This window comes from Acipenser ruthenus, chromosome 45, assembly GCF_902713425.1.
Source record: "Acipenser ruthenus chromosome 45, fAciRut3.2 maternal haplotype, whole genome shotgun sequence".
Taxonomy (NCBI): Eukaryota; Metazoa; Chordata; class Actinopteri; order Acipenseriformes; family Acipenseridae; genus Acipenser; species Acipenser ruthenus.
Genome location: NC_081233.1, coordinates 5,490,040 through 5,505,223, shown reverse-complemented (window position 1 = coordinate 5,505,223; position 15,184 = coordinate 5,490,040). Strand labels below are relative to the sequence as shown.

The window sequence follows — 15,184 nt, the reverse complement described above, 5'->3', positions numbered from 1 at the left end:
CTCTCCTCTCACTCTCTCCTCTCTCTCCTCTCTCTCACTCTCTTCTCTCTCTCTCCTCTCACGCTCTCTCTCATGCTCTCTCCTCTCTCTCTCCTCTCTCTCTCTCCTCTCACGCTCTCTCTCATGCTCTCCTCTCTCTCTCTCCTCTCTCTCTCCTCTCACTCTCTCCTCTCTCTCCTCTCTCTCTCTCTCCTCTCACGCTCTCTCTCATGCTCTCTCCTCTCTCTCTCTCCTCTTTCTCTCTTGCTCTCTCTCCTCTCACTCTCTCTCATGCTCTCTCCTCTCACTCTTCTCTCTCTCTCCTCTCTCATAGTTGCTTCCACATTGCTGTCTACCCCGCCCCCCTCCTGTACACTGCAATGGAAAGTCGCAGCAGTTACCTGGTGTTTGTTTTTCCCACAGGTATGATCTGCAGGAAGAAGCCGCATAACAGCTTTAGAAGCATTCAGAAAACCACCCGTCCCAACCTCTGCAACGCCTTTTAACTGCTTCGGAGAATATACTATATAATCAGATTTTGTATTTTATTTGATATTAAGTTTTTACTTCATCACACTGTTCTGCTTTAAATAGTGCATTTTTTTAAAATCTTGCCATTCCATTTTACTGAGTTTTTATATCAATATACGGCTATATTTGCCTTAGTATTATGTGCACTGAATTGTACACTCCTTTAAGTTGTTTTTTTAATGAAGAAGTAAACGACTTTTTTTTTTAATTATTATTACTGTTATTAGCAGGTACTAATTTGGCCAAACGGTGGAGTCCTTAGGAAGGCCATAAGTAAGCAGTAAGACCTGACAGGGTGGGCAGTGTTGGGCCCAAGGGCGAATTTATAGCCCCTGGAAGGTCCAGTACTTCACAATACAGCCTACCTGAGTAGGAGGCTAAAGGATATTATGCAGATACTTTTTTATTTCCTGGTCAGGTATTGAAAGTTAATGTACCCCACCTGTCGAGGGTACTAGCCAATGAGATGCCAGGAAATAAAAAGCCAATTTTCTAAAGATTAATAAATGCATACAAGGACCGAATATTAGGAACACCTGCCATAACACTGTCAGCAGGGTGCATCCATCCATCATACCTGCTTTTCCATAGTGACTGAAACTGAAGAGGCAGCTTTATATATATTACACAACACATGTTTAAAGTTGCATAACAAACGAAGGCAAGCCCGGGCCGTTTACACAAGCGTGTGCTGCTGATGTGTTTCTGATGTGTTTGCCCTGTACACTCCATGGTTGGTGCTTGTGTTCGTAATGAAGGTTTCTATTCAGTTTCACTTGAAGGATTTGTATTATCTACATGTTTTTTTTTATATTTATTATTATTTTAAAATGCTGTGCTATAGAAGATTGCCAATTCCGGAGTGCTGTATTACCCCATCCTTCACCTTAAATCCCAGACTAGACGTTAACCAAATGATCTTTGTGCGCAAGGGCAGCTCCCATTGGTAGAATGGTACCATTCCACCTGGTAATCCATTTCAAAACAGTTGTAGCATAGTAGTGAACTGAGCCAACAAATGCAGTATTTATTGTGTGTTTGTGTCTTTTGAATGTGATGCCTGTCCTGTTGAGATTTGCAAAGACTATCACTCTGTAACAGCAACTATAGTAATAAAATAACTATATAGTATATATATATAGTAATAATAATAGCTGTAGCTTGCATTTCATGATGCCTATGAAGTCAAGGTTGTTCTTATTCCAATAGCAGCACTCCTTAAACTCTGTGCCTATATCATACACACTGTCCCTGAACTGCCACATGTTGTGCTAAGTGTCAGTGTATTCATGGATATGCATGTCACAGTGTTATTGCAATGGGGTCTGTATAACATGAGGGAGATCTCCAGGGGGGCTTTTTTTAAAGAGAGGGGGTTAACTTCACATACACCTTTAGGAAATAAGTACTGTGTTTGTTTTTTAAAGTATTGTTTTATTGTGGACCAAGCACTTGTCCAAATAAATGACCAAAGATCTTTTTATGGAGAAAAATGATGATCTTGTCTTTACATTTTTTCTTTCACCTGTTTTACTGTTCTTCATTTGCACCTAATTTAATATGCCATTCATACTTTCATACAAACAAGAGAAGGCTTAAACACTGCGCACATTTAAGATCTATAAAAAAAAAACACACTTTAAAATGCAGGTTAGTAGTATTCAGCTGGAGTATATACATGCTTCTATTCATTATTATTAATTAGTCTAGACATTTAGCAGACGCTTTTATCCAAAGTAACTTACAGATACTAGGGGGCAACTGCTGCAGAGTCTCACAACAGGACCTTGTTTGTTTTACGTCTCATCCGAAGGACGGCACACAAGGAGGTTAAGTGACTTGCTCAGGGTCACACACAGGGAGTCAGTGGCTGAGCGGGGATTAGAACCGGGGACCTCCTGCTATCAAGCCCTCTTCTTTAACCACTTGACCCCCAAGCTGTGTTGAATCTGTGGGCTGTGGCTTTGAGAAGGTAGTTTATGCTTCTTTGCGAGGCTTGCTGAGTGTAATGCTTTTGGATGCTGCTGGGACTGTAACGCAGCTCCTTTTATCGATACCACTGACCTGTACAACATGTATGTATTACTACAGTATAGTATGTATAAAGCTGTGTGTATAACTACAGTACAGTATGTATAAAGCTGTGTGTATAACTTCAGAACAGTATGTATAAAGCTGTGTGTATAACTACAGTACAGTATGTATAAAGCTGTGTGTATAACTTCAGAACAGTATGTATAAAGCTGTGTGTATAACTACAGTACAGTATGTATAAAGCTGTGTGTATAACTACAGTACAGTATGTATAAAGCTGTGTGTATAACTACAGAACAGTATGTATAAAGCTGTGTGTATAACTACAGAACAGTATCTATAAAGCTGTGTGTATTACTACAGAACAGTATCTATAAAGCTATGTGTATAACTTCAGAACAGTATGTATAAAGCTGTGTGTATAACTACAGTACAGTATGTATAAAGCTGTGTGTATAACTACAGTACACTATGTATAAAGCTGTGTGTATAACTACAGTACAGTATGTATAAAGCTGTGTGTATAACTACAGAACAGTATGTATAAAGCTGTGTGTATAACTACAGTACAGTATCTATAAAGCTGTGTGTATTACTACAGAACAGTATCTATAAAGCTGTGTGTATAACTACAGTATCTATAAAGCTGGATCTCAACTGTAAATAAAGTACTTTACTTGCACTGCTCAATCTAACAGTGACAAACTGGATTCAAATGCCATCCTTAATGACAATACAAGAGTCCTACTGCAGTACATTCTCACATAGCAAAATAAACATACAGGCATGTCAGGAACATACATCGCCCGCACCGGCTGTACATCCCAAATCTGAGCCATAAGTGTGATGGGAAAAAAAGTATAATGTTAATGCCAAGTTTCATGACAAGTGGATATGCGGTTTTACAGATATCTGAAGAAATCAGTGCAGTGTGATACACGTATATAGGGGCTATATCCCCTTCACAGGGATTTCTTCCCTGCCCATGGGACCAAACCTTAAACTATACATATTTCTGGGAAATGAAACAATATAACAAATATTTATTATCGTGCCAAGCAACGTGATCAGCTGAAACATTAACAATCGCCAGGAAGTTCTGCTAACAAACACAAAAACATTTTCTAATTGTGTTTTAAGAAACCTTTTGTACCCTCATTAATAAATGTATTTAAGGTATATCAAACGCACGCACATCTGTGGAGTCTGATAATCAATCTAACCATCACGGATACATTTTTTGTATGTTTCTTTTTTTAATCAAATAAAACAAATTCGAGCTGATGTTTTATAAATGATTATGAAGCGAGTTCTGCAGGCGTGGACTGTAACCTGTCACGCTGTCAAGCCAGCCAACACCAGCGATTTCTTTCACTTTCGTTTACAGTGTCGATCTACTACTACACAGAACAGAAAGTGAACCGAACAGGATCGAGCTGCGGAAGGACGTGGGCAAAGCAGAGATCTAAGGTAAGAGACTCAAATTACGATGTTAGTTTGTTTTTGCCAAAGATAGAAATCGTATTTATTGTTATAAAAACTTTCAAGAACGTTAAAACTGCGATGACAAGCCATTCAAGCTTTGAAAACCACCTACAGTATGCGAGGAACAACAGCTATAAAACCCAATCGCGTTATCGTATATCAACATTTTCTCTTTTCAACTAATCATATCCCATTACATTTGTATTTAAAAGACTCTATTAGATACACTAATAAAATATAAGCCAGTACAAACCCCGACTGTATTGGTAGAACAGTGCTCCATACGCGGAAATACAGATTATTTAAAGTGAAAGTTATACTTTATCTGCCAGTAATAAAGTAGGTGTGTTGTCTATCTGAAAAAACGAATCGGTTTTATAGTTAAAATACGAGTACTGAAGTAAATGTATTGAATTTGACAATATATCATTTATAAAGACAGCAGCCTACATATAAAAACAAAGGTGGGTAATTTCGTGTCTTCTGCACAGCATCAGCAATGTAATGTCATGGTATTTCTGTAGTGTTTCATAATTAGGTAATCACCCCACAAGTTTCTCCAGGCAGTAAGGACTTTAGAACCACATGTCTGTAGTTTGCATAAAGAACCCCTCCCGTTAGATTGTATTCCAGTGTTTGATGCTGACTGTAAATCAGAAACGGGGGGCTATTCAAAAGAAAACCGTACTGGAATTTCTTTGACCGAATTTTGGGGTAATGCAGAAAAGCTATTTCCCAATTAGCAAGAAAGGCTCAGAATATATTTGTCAGTTGTTATCAATTCCGTGGATGCTGAAAGAAGTGTTTCTTCATATGGACACATTTTCACAGAGCAACTTCAATCCATGAAAGAAGGCCAGTGTAGTGTTAGAAAATGGTACTTGTACCAAAACGTGACCCGTGTAATGTCAGAAACCGATACCCTGTCACATTGAAAGTGGTACACTGTCAGATTTTGATACATGTGCAATCAATTGTGATCTGATGGGTGTTTTCCTATTGTTAAACAGAGTTACATTTACCATTAGTTATACACTATTGTTTTGCAAACTTAAACTGAAAACAAACAATTCTCTAAAAAGAAAAAAAAATCTCAACCAACCAGACAAAATGAGAAGTCCACCACAACCTTGTACAACAAAAAAAATGTCCAAGACCCAATGTATTGCATATGATAAATATTCACATACTATTTTCTTAATGGTGGAAAAATATAACTGTTGTACGTATTCACAGGGGGTAAGGGTTATATAAATGTCAGTAGCCACCTACAGCGTTCTGTTTATTGATCTGCAGATATGTACTTTGTGACAATGGGATGAGCAATTTAAATTGTTAAAGTAACATAATGGGATGATTGTTTAATAGGTTCTCATTACATGGCTAACTGTGGAGGCTATATCGACATCTTGTGGCTGTAGGACTAAATTACAGGTTCAAAGACAAGTCGTGTAAAACACAAGGCCCTATTCATGACCCAGTATAAAATGGTTGAACAGAGCATTCTCATGGACTGACCATGACTCCACAGGTCCTGTAGGATCACTGTAGACTCAACACAAAGCCTTTGTTTTCTTACACTGAATCAGGGCTATCTTCTGGATGGGTCGTTTTAAAATCACAATAAATTACACTGCTTGGTGTGCCTTATTGCATAATTAGGGTACCAGGCAGCACTCCACATAAGGGTTTAGGGCATTGAGCAAATTACTCTCCAAATAGACACTGTGTAAGTGAAATGTATTTTGGCTGAGTAAAATGCAACATTACCTTGAACTTCTGGGATATGCATTAATTACAGCTTTACATTTGAACTATAATGTTACTATGAACTGCTGTACAAAAACTTTGTCTTACAATAAAAACAACAAATATTCTTATTTGATTTATTGACCACAAGCAATATGGCTGTGAAGGAAATAAACTCAGAAACAGAACTTATCTGCCAATGGAATAAACTTGACAAAAGACCTGCATGCACATACATATATTTATAAAGAAACAATAATATTGTATTCCTGATTGATCGCCTTGCTAAGCAATATAACGCATCCCGACTCTCTCCAAACACAGAATGATGTATTTATTGTATAGATTTACCTTTCAGGAATTCAGCTGGCAGAGATAGGCAAGTTGGTAGGTTAGGTCAAGGGGGACTTGACTGCATTCAACCGTATGTTCATTTTTTTTTTTTTTTTACATTTATTGAAAACCCAGACTTATTGGTCACGTGTTTCTGGCAATTCCTAGGCAGGCTACAATTATCTGTAGCTGTCCCTGGATTTCTATGATTCATTCTCTAGCTACCATGTGAAGTCTACACACAATGGACAATTGAGACGCTGGGAACCAACGAAGTACAAGAAGCTTGATAACATGCAAACTCAGGCTGTACACCAAAATTGTATGCGTATCTTTACTCAATTTAAATGTCATGCGTAATTCATATTTTTTCAATGTGTAGAACACCCAGTACGCTGCTTTTCTGGAGCTCTGGTTATAGGTGACAGTGCTGCAGAGCTGAGAATGGAGTGTTTAAAACTACAGCCATGGCCAAATTTTTTGCATCACACTACAGAATTAACTAATTTTGCCTCATAAAGTCGAATGAAACCTGCTGAATAATGTCATGTTAACATATTGAATTACATATGTTACATTACGTAGTTTTCTCATATACTTAACGAAAAACTGACATTTTGAAATCTAACATGAAATACTGTGCTACTATGTCTTCTAGCCTTTTGCGATATCCTAAAATTCTAGGTAATGCAAAACTTTTGGCCACAGCTGCAGTGCTCATTTTTAAGGTGTGGGGTAACGACAGCACTGGAGAGCTGAGAATGGAGTGCTGGAGATCAGAGTATGTTAACAGATGACAATGGCACTGTACGTTAGTATTAAAGGTCATTTTTACTACAGATTTGCTGACTACAGATGGCACTAATTCCCCTGTTTGTTTCTCTACCAAGCAGACTTGGTGTCACAGAAAGTGGTATGCAGACTCTTGATAACCATGGCAACTTCCAGCAACGATGATCAGACAGAAGCTATGGTATTGCTCATCTAGGACAAAATAAGCCAAGAAATGTGCTGAATTTTTAACCCGGGGGGGGGGGGGGGGGGGGGCTGCTCCATTAGCCTCATGCATATTATTATTATTCCATATATAAAATAAAATCTAACTTACAGTACGTAAAGAACCATGATTCCAGCATTTTGGGCAGAAATGTATTTGGTTATTTTAAATAGTTATTAATGAATTGGTTATTAAGTTATTACATTTGATTAAAGTCTTTAGCTCACTGATGTGCGATTTGTTTTTTTTACAGGATGTTGACACACCTCAGGATGATAGCAGTACTGATACTGGCAAAGCTCAAGTGCATATCAAAGTGGAGAGTACTAACTGGAATTTAAAGGACAAAAAGCCATGGGCAACTTTAGAAAAAAAGCTCCAGACATTCTGTAGCAAGCTAAGCAAGGGAGCCATATCAGTTTTAAAAATAGACCCTGATGAACAGGATCCTCGTTATGCCACTGCAGAAGTAACACCTTCCTCAGGTAAGAAGCAACACAATTATAATGTTTGTTTGTTTGTTTCTTACCTTTTCAGTCATTTTGATTGGTTCAGTACAGTTATCATGGTTGGGGTTCAAAAGGACTGTAGAACAATTCAATAATTGATCATTTAGAGTTTATCTGGATTGATTTAGTTCTCTTATTAAAAATATTTAATTGACATTATTATTATTATTATTTATTTCTTAGCAGACGCCCTTATCCAGGGCGACTTACAATTTTTACAAGATATCACATTATTTTCACATACAATTACCCATTTATACAGTTGGGTTTTTACTGGAGCAATCTAGGTAAAGTACCTTGCTCAAGGGTACAGCAGCAGTGTCCCCAACCAGGGATTGAACCCACGACCCTCCGGTCAAGAGTCCAAAGCCCTAACCACTACTCCACACTGCTGCCCCATGTTACAAGATCGAGGATTTACTATGAACACACATACCCACGTTAGACACAAGGAATGTTTAATCAATAGTAGTATTTTAAGTACACAAATATTAACCAGAAATCAGAAAAGTCAGAAAGTAAATCTCTTAGTCTCTAAGCGTAAAAACACAAGTCAAAAGCTATCACTGCCTTTCATTCAGTGAGCAGGGCCAGTGAAATATGACACTGCCTACCACTCACACAAGGCAGCTGCTATCAGCAGCACAAGCAGGCTGTGACATAGCTAGTAGCTTGCTCACACATACACGCCCACATACACACACAGACTAAACTAAAATGTTGCAGACAATCTTAGAATATATCACATTAAGACTGTTAATGGTATATAGATTCAGAATATTGCACGTTTACTTTTTATAGAAGTTCTTCATGTATGAGGTAGGTTACTTATAGTTACTTCATAAAGTTTCACTAAAAGTTATTTCACACACGAAGTGTGCAAACTAAATAATTAACAGTTCAATTCTATGTGTTACAATTAATTAATTTAGTTCCATGAAAGGAAAATGCAACTGGAATTATACTCAACGGTTCCTTGAAGCTTAGACTTTTGGTGCACTGGTTTGGAAACTCAATCTGTTGAAGTGGGCAGTACAAAAGGCTCTCCTCTCAGCAACAAAGTCTTCAATCCCACATTGGATCAAACTCGGCAAACAAAGCTTTCAATTTTCGATAGAATCAACAAGCAGCTGCAACAAAGTCTTCAGTCCTCGGTATAGGATCCACAGCAGCGCACATCCGCTCTGTCCTCTTCTCTGAATCTTTAGCTATGCAGGTAGCAGGGCACAGCAGGTAGCCTCAGTCTCGTCGCTTGTGGTCGTTGACTCACTTACAGCTTGCTTTCTCTTCTTGGGTCCATTTTAGACCCGGAGTCCCGGAGTGGCAGCGCCTTGTTTAGCATTCGATGTGAAGTGCAAAATGTTTAGTTTTGCTTGAATATTTATAGTCTTTTCACTCTGCTAAGTAGACACTTTCATAAGATGATTTGTGTATCTTGTCCATTTAACTCACAGTCCTTTGATGTTTTAATGTCCTTTTCCCCTGGGACCTCGCTGGTTTATGTCTTTATTGCATCAAAACGCTTGTTGTTGTAAGTGTGAATTATCTGTCCATAACTCAACTGTCCTTTCAGCCTAATCCAGTCCAGGCGTCACCTAACCCCGGTCACCTAGCCCTGGTCACCTAGCCCCAGTCATCTAGCCCCGGTCACCTAGCCCCGGTCACACAGTTCAGTATGTTTGCAAGAAAAAGGCCCCTTCCTCAAGACACAGCAGTTTCATTAATTAATCCAGTTACATTTCCAATACACGTTCATGTATTAATATCAAATTCAGGGAATATGTCCTACAGGACTATGCAAAGTTGGTGCATTTCGTGCTGCTTTTAAGAATGACTGTCAGCATTGGTAGGCAAACAGTATAACCAGAGTGTGTTTTATTTCAGCTGTGGGGATACTGCTGGAACAGAAACCTTTCAAGGTCCACGATTTGTCTTGTGAAGCCACTGTGCACTTTTTAAACAAAAGCCTGGCGCCAGCAGACCACTCAGACCCTCCAACAGACAAAAAGAAAGTTCAGGTCTGTGTTACCAAGCTTAAGAATGAAGTGTTTCTTTAGAAATGTTAGCACTGCTTATGAAAGACTAGGGAATATTCAACTGATCAGAAGAGTAGTGTGATCTAAATACCTCCATCATTCAAACTCTGTGGAAACTAGGGTATCTAACTGTGTGTGTGTCTCTAATGTACTTAAGTAAAATGTCAGGTTTGTTTTACTACTGTAAACAGTAGCGAGGTTTGGGTGTAGGTTTTGCAATTCAATTGTGGGGACAATTGAGAAATAGACACAATTGACTGAAAGTACACATTTCTTTTCACTAATGAGATAACAATAAGCTTTTGTTAAATTAGAATGTTTTAAGAAGCATGGCCAACACATTATGTCATTACCCTCCATTTATTAAAGGTGCAACAGATTCTTCAACTTATACAGAAATAACTATTCGGGTAACACTAGCAACAAGCGGCAATGTGTCACAGCATTGATCTGGGAGCGGGCGCTATACCAAAATATCAAGGGCCAGTCACAAATTATGAAAATACTTCTTGCTTTTACCTCAACAACTATCACAACACACATTTATTTAATACATCATGTGTTTGCTTTAGAAGTAATTCCAGGACTACCCTTCCTGAACGCCCTTTGTTTCATAGGGGTTACAAAAACACAGCGTTTATTCCTGGGTTTTTATGGTTCTTTAAGTTGTGTTTCTGTCATTTATTTCAGTATCATGACCCTAAAACAGCGATCACTTTAATAATTTAGGGCTGGGCGTTTGACTTTAAATTGAAAAATATCTTGTTCTTCTACAACAAATTATTTTTTTGTAATGTCACAGATTAGTAGCAAGGGTGAAGTGCCACAGTAAATCTGGATTTTTTTTCTATGTGTGGCTAAATCATGAAAGTATAAAATGTGAATACAAAAAACCTGAAATGCAATATAAAGATCAATAATAACATGCAAGTCAATATAACGCTGTATTTTTGTAACACTACCAACTTGCTTTTTAAGGTCTTCTGGACTGGTGTGCAAGAATATAGGACACCTGGTCACAGATGAAATAGTGACACAAAGAGACATGTTGTCCTTCACTTCATTACTTTAATTTGCTTTTTAATTTGACTTCAGATTCCATTGAAAGTTGGAGCACAGCTGGATCTCAACAAATTGAACCCAGAAGCTGCTGAAGCGATACATGTCAAGTATAAGCAGTTCTGCTCAGAAGATGGAAAAGTCACAGTCCAGGGCTCATTCGAAGAAGTGGATCAGTTTCACAAGGATATCTTGATGTTTCACCTTGATTCCAAAAGGCTTCATCAAGAGCAACAGCAGGAGATGGAGCATGAAGCCAGAACAAATCTGGAGACAGAGGCAGAGGGATTTGAGGGGAAGAATGGGGCAAGTCCTAAGAGGGATATGAGCAAGAATGGAGAAGACCAAGTGCCTGCAGGACAGACTATCCCAATGTCACAGTTTCACTATGATTACTTAACCAAAGCCTACCGAAGGGAGATTGAAGACATCAAGCAGAGCTCGGGTGTTGAGATGAACTCTGAGGTCATTGTGTCCTTCAGTCCAGCTCAGGGAAAGGAAGAAGCCAGAGTGCAAAAAGCTGGGGAGGACTTCATACACCTCTATCAGAATGCTGCAACCAGCCTGGGCTCTGTGAAGATCCCACTGTCGAGTGAGGAGCATGGACGACTGCAGGACGATTTTAAAGAAATGCAGAGTAGCTCCTTCAGGTTTGTCTTGAACAAAACTGAAGATGGGTACAACCTTGTCGGCCCCCAACAGGATCTTCAAAGGGTTCAGAAGGAGCTGATGTCAAGATTGAGTGGGACAGCGAAGAAGGCAAGATCAGAACTCATTGAAATTCATTACGAGGAGCAGTTAATGAAGAAAGACCTTGAGATGTACCATGTCCACTGGAAATTCATAAACCAACTGTATAGTAAACAGCTGCAGCGCATCCAGGAGAAGTTTGGCGTGAAGATTGACGGACAACCAGTCAGTGGCTCTCAGGAGGCTGTGAAGCTGGAGATCAAGCAAGACAAGGGCAGCTTCAATCTGCAAAGTCATGCCTTTCATGCGTTCCTGGAACTCTATCAGAAGGTGGCAACCGGCTTGATGTCAAGGTCAGTGGAGGACGCCAGTGAGGCACAGAACGCCAAGAAGTTATTTAAAGAAATATGCCCCAATCACCCCAATGTTTGGGAAGACGAACAAAATGTGAGCTTAAAGCTTGTTGGCTTTGTCAATCACTTGGCCCCAGCTGTGCTGGAGATGGAAACCAATATGGGTAAGAAGGTATTCAAAGGGGAGGAGCTGGTGCTCAAATTCCTCACTAGTGCCACAGGCGGACCAGACACAGAGGAAGAGAATTGTCCCATCTGCCTCAGTGACTTCACAGAGAAAACACTGCTTAAGTGCAAACACGCTTTCTGTAAAGGCTGCCTGGATCAGGCCATGGCAACAAACCCCATGTGTCCCGTCTGCAAAGCTGTGTTTGGAAAAGTGGAAGGGAACCAGCCACCAGGGAAAATGACATGGCATAAAACCAGAAACAGTCTTCCTGGGTTCCACTGCGGGACCATTGAAATATCCTATGACATTCCAAGTGGAATTCAAACAGTAAGTCATGATTTTGTATTTACTGCAAGACATAAATACATTGTAGGATTTGTTCATTCTGTATAAATAATCTTTTTTATTGTTATTTTAGAATGACTGTATTTATTTGTTTTTCTGGGGATAAGGTAAAGATATAAACTAAAATGGATTATGCAATAGTAACTTCTTATATATTAGGCAAGCAGTGAGATATGTGCAACTGAATTCTAAAAGCAGTAGGTAGCGTAACAAGGTACACTCAACTGCCCTTCCTTAATGGTCCTGTAGACAGTGGTTCTGTTGTAATTTACAGTATTAGCAGTGTGGTTCCAAGTCCATTGTGTTGCCATTGCTGAGATGTTATCTGCTAATGGTTCTTTAGGTTTTTTTTTTTTCTGTAGGGTAATTGTTATTATAGTAATATGTCTGAGATTTGTGTTTTATTTTAAATGTGAAGTAAATGATTATCAACTCCATTATACTGCTCTGATTGAAACTTAAGAACAAATATTTCTTATAATTTAAAGTTGTACAGGTGACACAGAAAAACTGTTCAATTGTCACCCTAGGAGAAGCACCCTAACCCTGGCCGTCACTTCAGTGGAACTGCCAGGCAAGCCTACCTACCAGACAATGCAGAAGGAGAGGAGGTGCTGAGACTGCTTAAAAAAGCTTTTAATCAGAAATTGATTTTCACTGTGGGAACCTCTCGCACAAGTGGAGCGGAAGATACTGTCACTTGGAACGACATCCACCATAAAACAAGAATACATGGCGGACCGCAAGGGTAAGTCTAATCCATTGCTTTGGCTGTTGAATAATTCCAGGTCAAATCAAGCAGAGAGACTGTTACACTGGTTATGAAGAGATGGTCCCAAACCAAGTGAAATGATCTTCCAATACATACAGAACAGTCAGCTGTTGTTGTAGTGGGAGGATATGTATGTTTGGATCTAATTTAGCAGAGGGAGTTATTGCCATTTTAATTTGAAATAGATGCTTCTGACTTTGAACCCACTGGGTCATATAGGTCACAGTGACCTACTTTTTAATAATGGTACTGACGCCTTTAAAGTCTTTGTATCTTTAGTGTGGTTGACTTGCCTTGAAGAATAAACATGTGGCGTGTCTCTGGAGTTTAATAGTGTGTGCTTGTGTGATCCAGGTTTGGATACCCTGATCCAGATTACCTGAAGAGAGTGAAGGAGGAGCTGAAGGACAAAGGAATAGAATGAAGAGCCAAGAACCTGCCAGCCAAGAACCAGAGCACAAATAATATATATATATATATAATATATATATATACACATATATATACACACACACATACATACAGTCAACTCTTATTAATACAACCAGCCAAATGCATACTGTCAGTTTTTATTGAAGTTACATTAACACTGAAATGCAATGCATAATACAATACTCAGGGTATTCCAATATGAATGATTACTGGTGAATATGTATACTTTGCTGTAGTAGTTTGCACAGTAGGACAGTTCTTTGCCATCCCTTTCCTATGCTAACTGCATTTCACATGCTCCCTCCTAGTTTTTACAATGGTTATCAATACCACACTATAATTACTGAACTAAAACACCTCAAAGGCAACTATATATCATCTACATCTTTATAAAGTGAAATCGTATCTGTTTCAGATATTATAGTTTTGATTAGGCTGGCATTCATTCAATATGACCTGTGGCCAAATCACTTGATATTAGCAAGATGAATGTTTAATTGTACATTTGGATATAAGTCTCAAATATACCTATACATTTGCTCAATTATGTTTATAATATTTCTGTTTAATGTCTCACACGAATACAATGTTTTAATGTAATATCAAAACTCAAAGCAAATATAGACAAAAAATGTCCTTTGATAACATATTTTGAAGTTTTACCCTTACAAAAACTGATAAATTTAATTCCTGACCAATTGCTGTATACTATTCAAAATACTGATGAAGGAATTCTGGGAGTTGTAGTTCTTCTGAGTCTAACCAGCCCTCTTTCCAGAGCTCTGGCCAGAAAGAGACTGGGTGAATATGTGAGGGTGAAGGAACTGATAGATGTGTTAATACAATAACTTACTAATCAATCAACATTATATCATTTACATGGGCCACGGTAGATCATGTACTAAGGGTTTAAGGGGAAGTCAAAGTTACTTCAAGAATAAGTGAACATGCTGAGAAAACACAGTGAGCAGTTGTGCTTTTGCAGTAATTATTGGGAGGGGTGCTGTTGCTGTTACTGGCATGATTTAATAAAGATTTAGTTTCACTGGCTCATGAGTGGAAGTGTTTTTTTTTTGTTTGTTTTTTTACATTTTTCACCTAACTTGAAATTTCCACCCGCAGTTCAGAAGCTGAAAAGCAATGGGAGACTTTATTCACACTTTAAATGCAACTGCGTCTTTTCAACAGCCGAACCCAAGCACTGCTGCCCGGAGACTGGACTCGGATTCCCGCCTGAGACACAAAGACTGCCGCCTCTGAGCACCCGACCTCGGTAGATGTGTGTAGAAGTGGGGCACAGTTTGGGGCGTTCACATTTTGTAATATACATACTGTAAAGATTTACCCAGCACACGCAAATGTAATTTACACAAAAACACCTACTGTATTGCACCTAATCAGTATTATAACAAATAAAGCAGTACTATTGTCTTACCTGTGTTGTCAGGCCTCGCATTCAGTATCCGTTTTACTTTCTCTCAGTTTCTTATTAAAAGTTTTTCGTGTTGTAGTCTTCACTGGTATTTTCTGTCAAGAGACCAGGTCAATTACAAATACGAATTTTATTGTAAAATATGTTTTAATTAAACACACATTACTTGAAGTGAATGCCGTTCTCCGTGTCCTCGGAATGGTTTTTTCCGTTGGTACACTCCGGTGCTCGAGACCACAGCGCGGTGTTCTGGAATGTTCTGGAAAGCCGGCGGTTTTG

At 38.8% G+C, this 15,184-nt stretch overlaps 2 protein-coding genes across 3 annotated transcripts in view; both read left to right on the top strand.

The window, feature by feature from the left end:
- The window catches only part of LOC117401053 (extended synaptotagmin-1-like), a 34,928-nt gene extending 31,689 nt beyond the window's left edge, over positions 1-3,239 (top strand). Inside the window, exon 30 of the mRNA XM_059013241.1 lies at positions 403-3,239. Within this exon, the coding sequence (XP_058869224.1) occupies positions 403-430 (28 nt within the window). The 3' untranslated portion in view covers positions 431-3,239. The remainder of the gene's footprint in view (positions 1-402) is intronic.
- A 665-nt stretch (positions 3,240-3,904) lies between these two features.
- LOC117966919 (E3 ubiquitin-protein ligase DTX3L-like) lies at positions 3,905-14,522 on the top strand. Of its 2 annotated transcripts, none has more exons than XM_059013023.1 (7): positions 3,905-4,014; positions 7,002-7,084; positions 7,362-7,593; positions 9,502-9,635; positions 10,749-12,251; positions 12,800-13,017; positions 13,396-14,522. In XM_059013023.1, exons 2-7 carry the CDS (start codon positions 7,046-7,048, stop codon positions 13,463-13,465), a joined length of 2,196 nt encoding a protein of 731 aa, XP_058869006.1. In that variant the 5' UTR covers positions 3,905-4,014; positions 7,002-7,045; the 3' UTR covers positions 13,466-14,522. The 2 variants fall into 2 exon arrangements, with proteins under 2 accessions (XP_058869006.1, XP_058869005.1); XM_059013022.1 differs by having other exon boundaries at positions 3,906-4,014; positions 7,005-7,084.
- The last annotated feature ends 662 nt before the right edge of the window (positions 14,523-15,184 follow it).

What these genes read in the sequence shown, in the direction of transcription:
- LOC117966919 (XM_059013023.1), top strand. Translation starts at nt 7,046, where the DNA reads ATGGCAACTTCCAGCAACGATGATCAGACAGAAGCTATG. An exon ending in AGAAGTAACACCTTCCTCAG is followed by an intron (nt 7,594 to 9,501) that starts GTAAGAAGCAAC and finishes GTTTTATTTCAG; the next exon opens with CTGTGGGGATACTGCTGGAA. An exon ending in CAGACAAAAAGAAAGTTCAG is followed by an intron (nt 9,636 to 10,748) that starts GTCTGTGTTACC and finishes ATTTGACTTCAG; the next exon opens with ATTCCATTGAAAGTTGGAGC.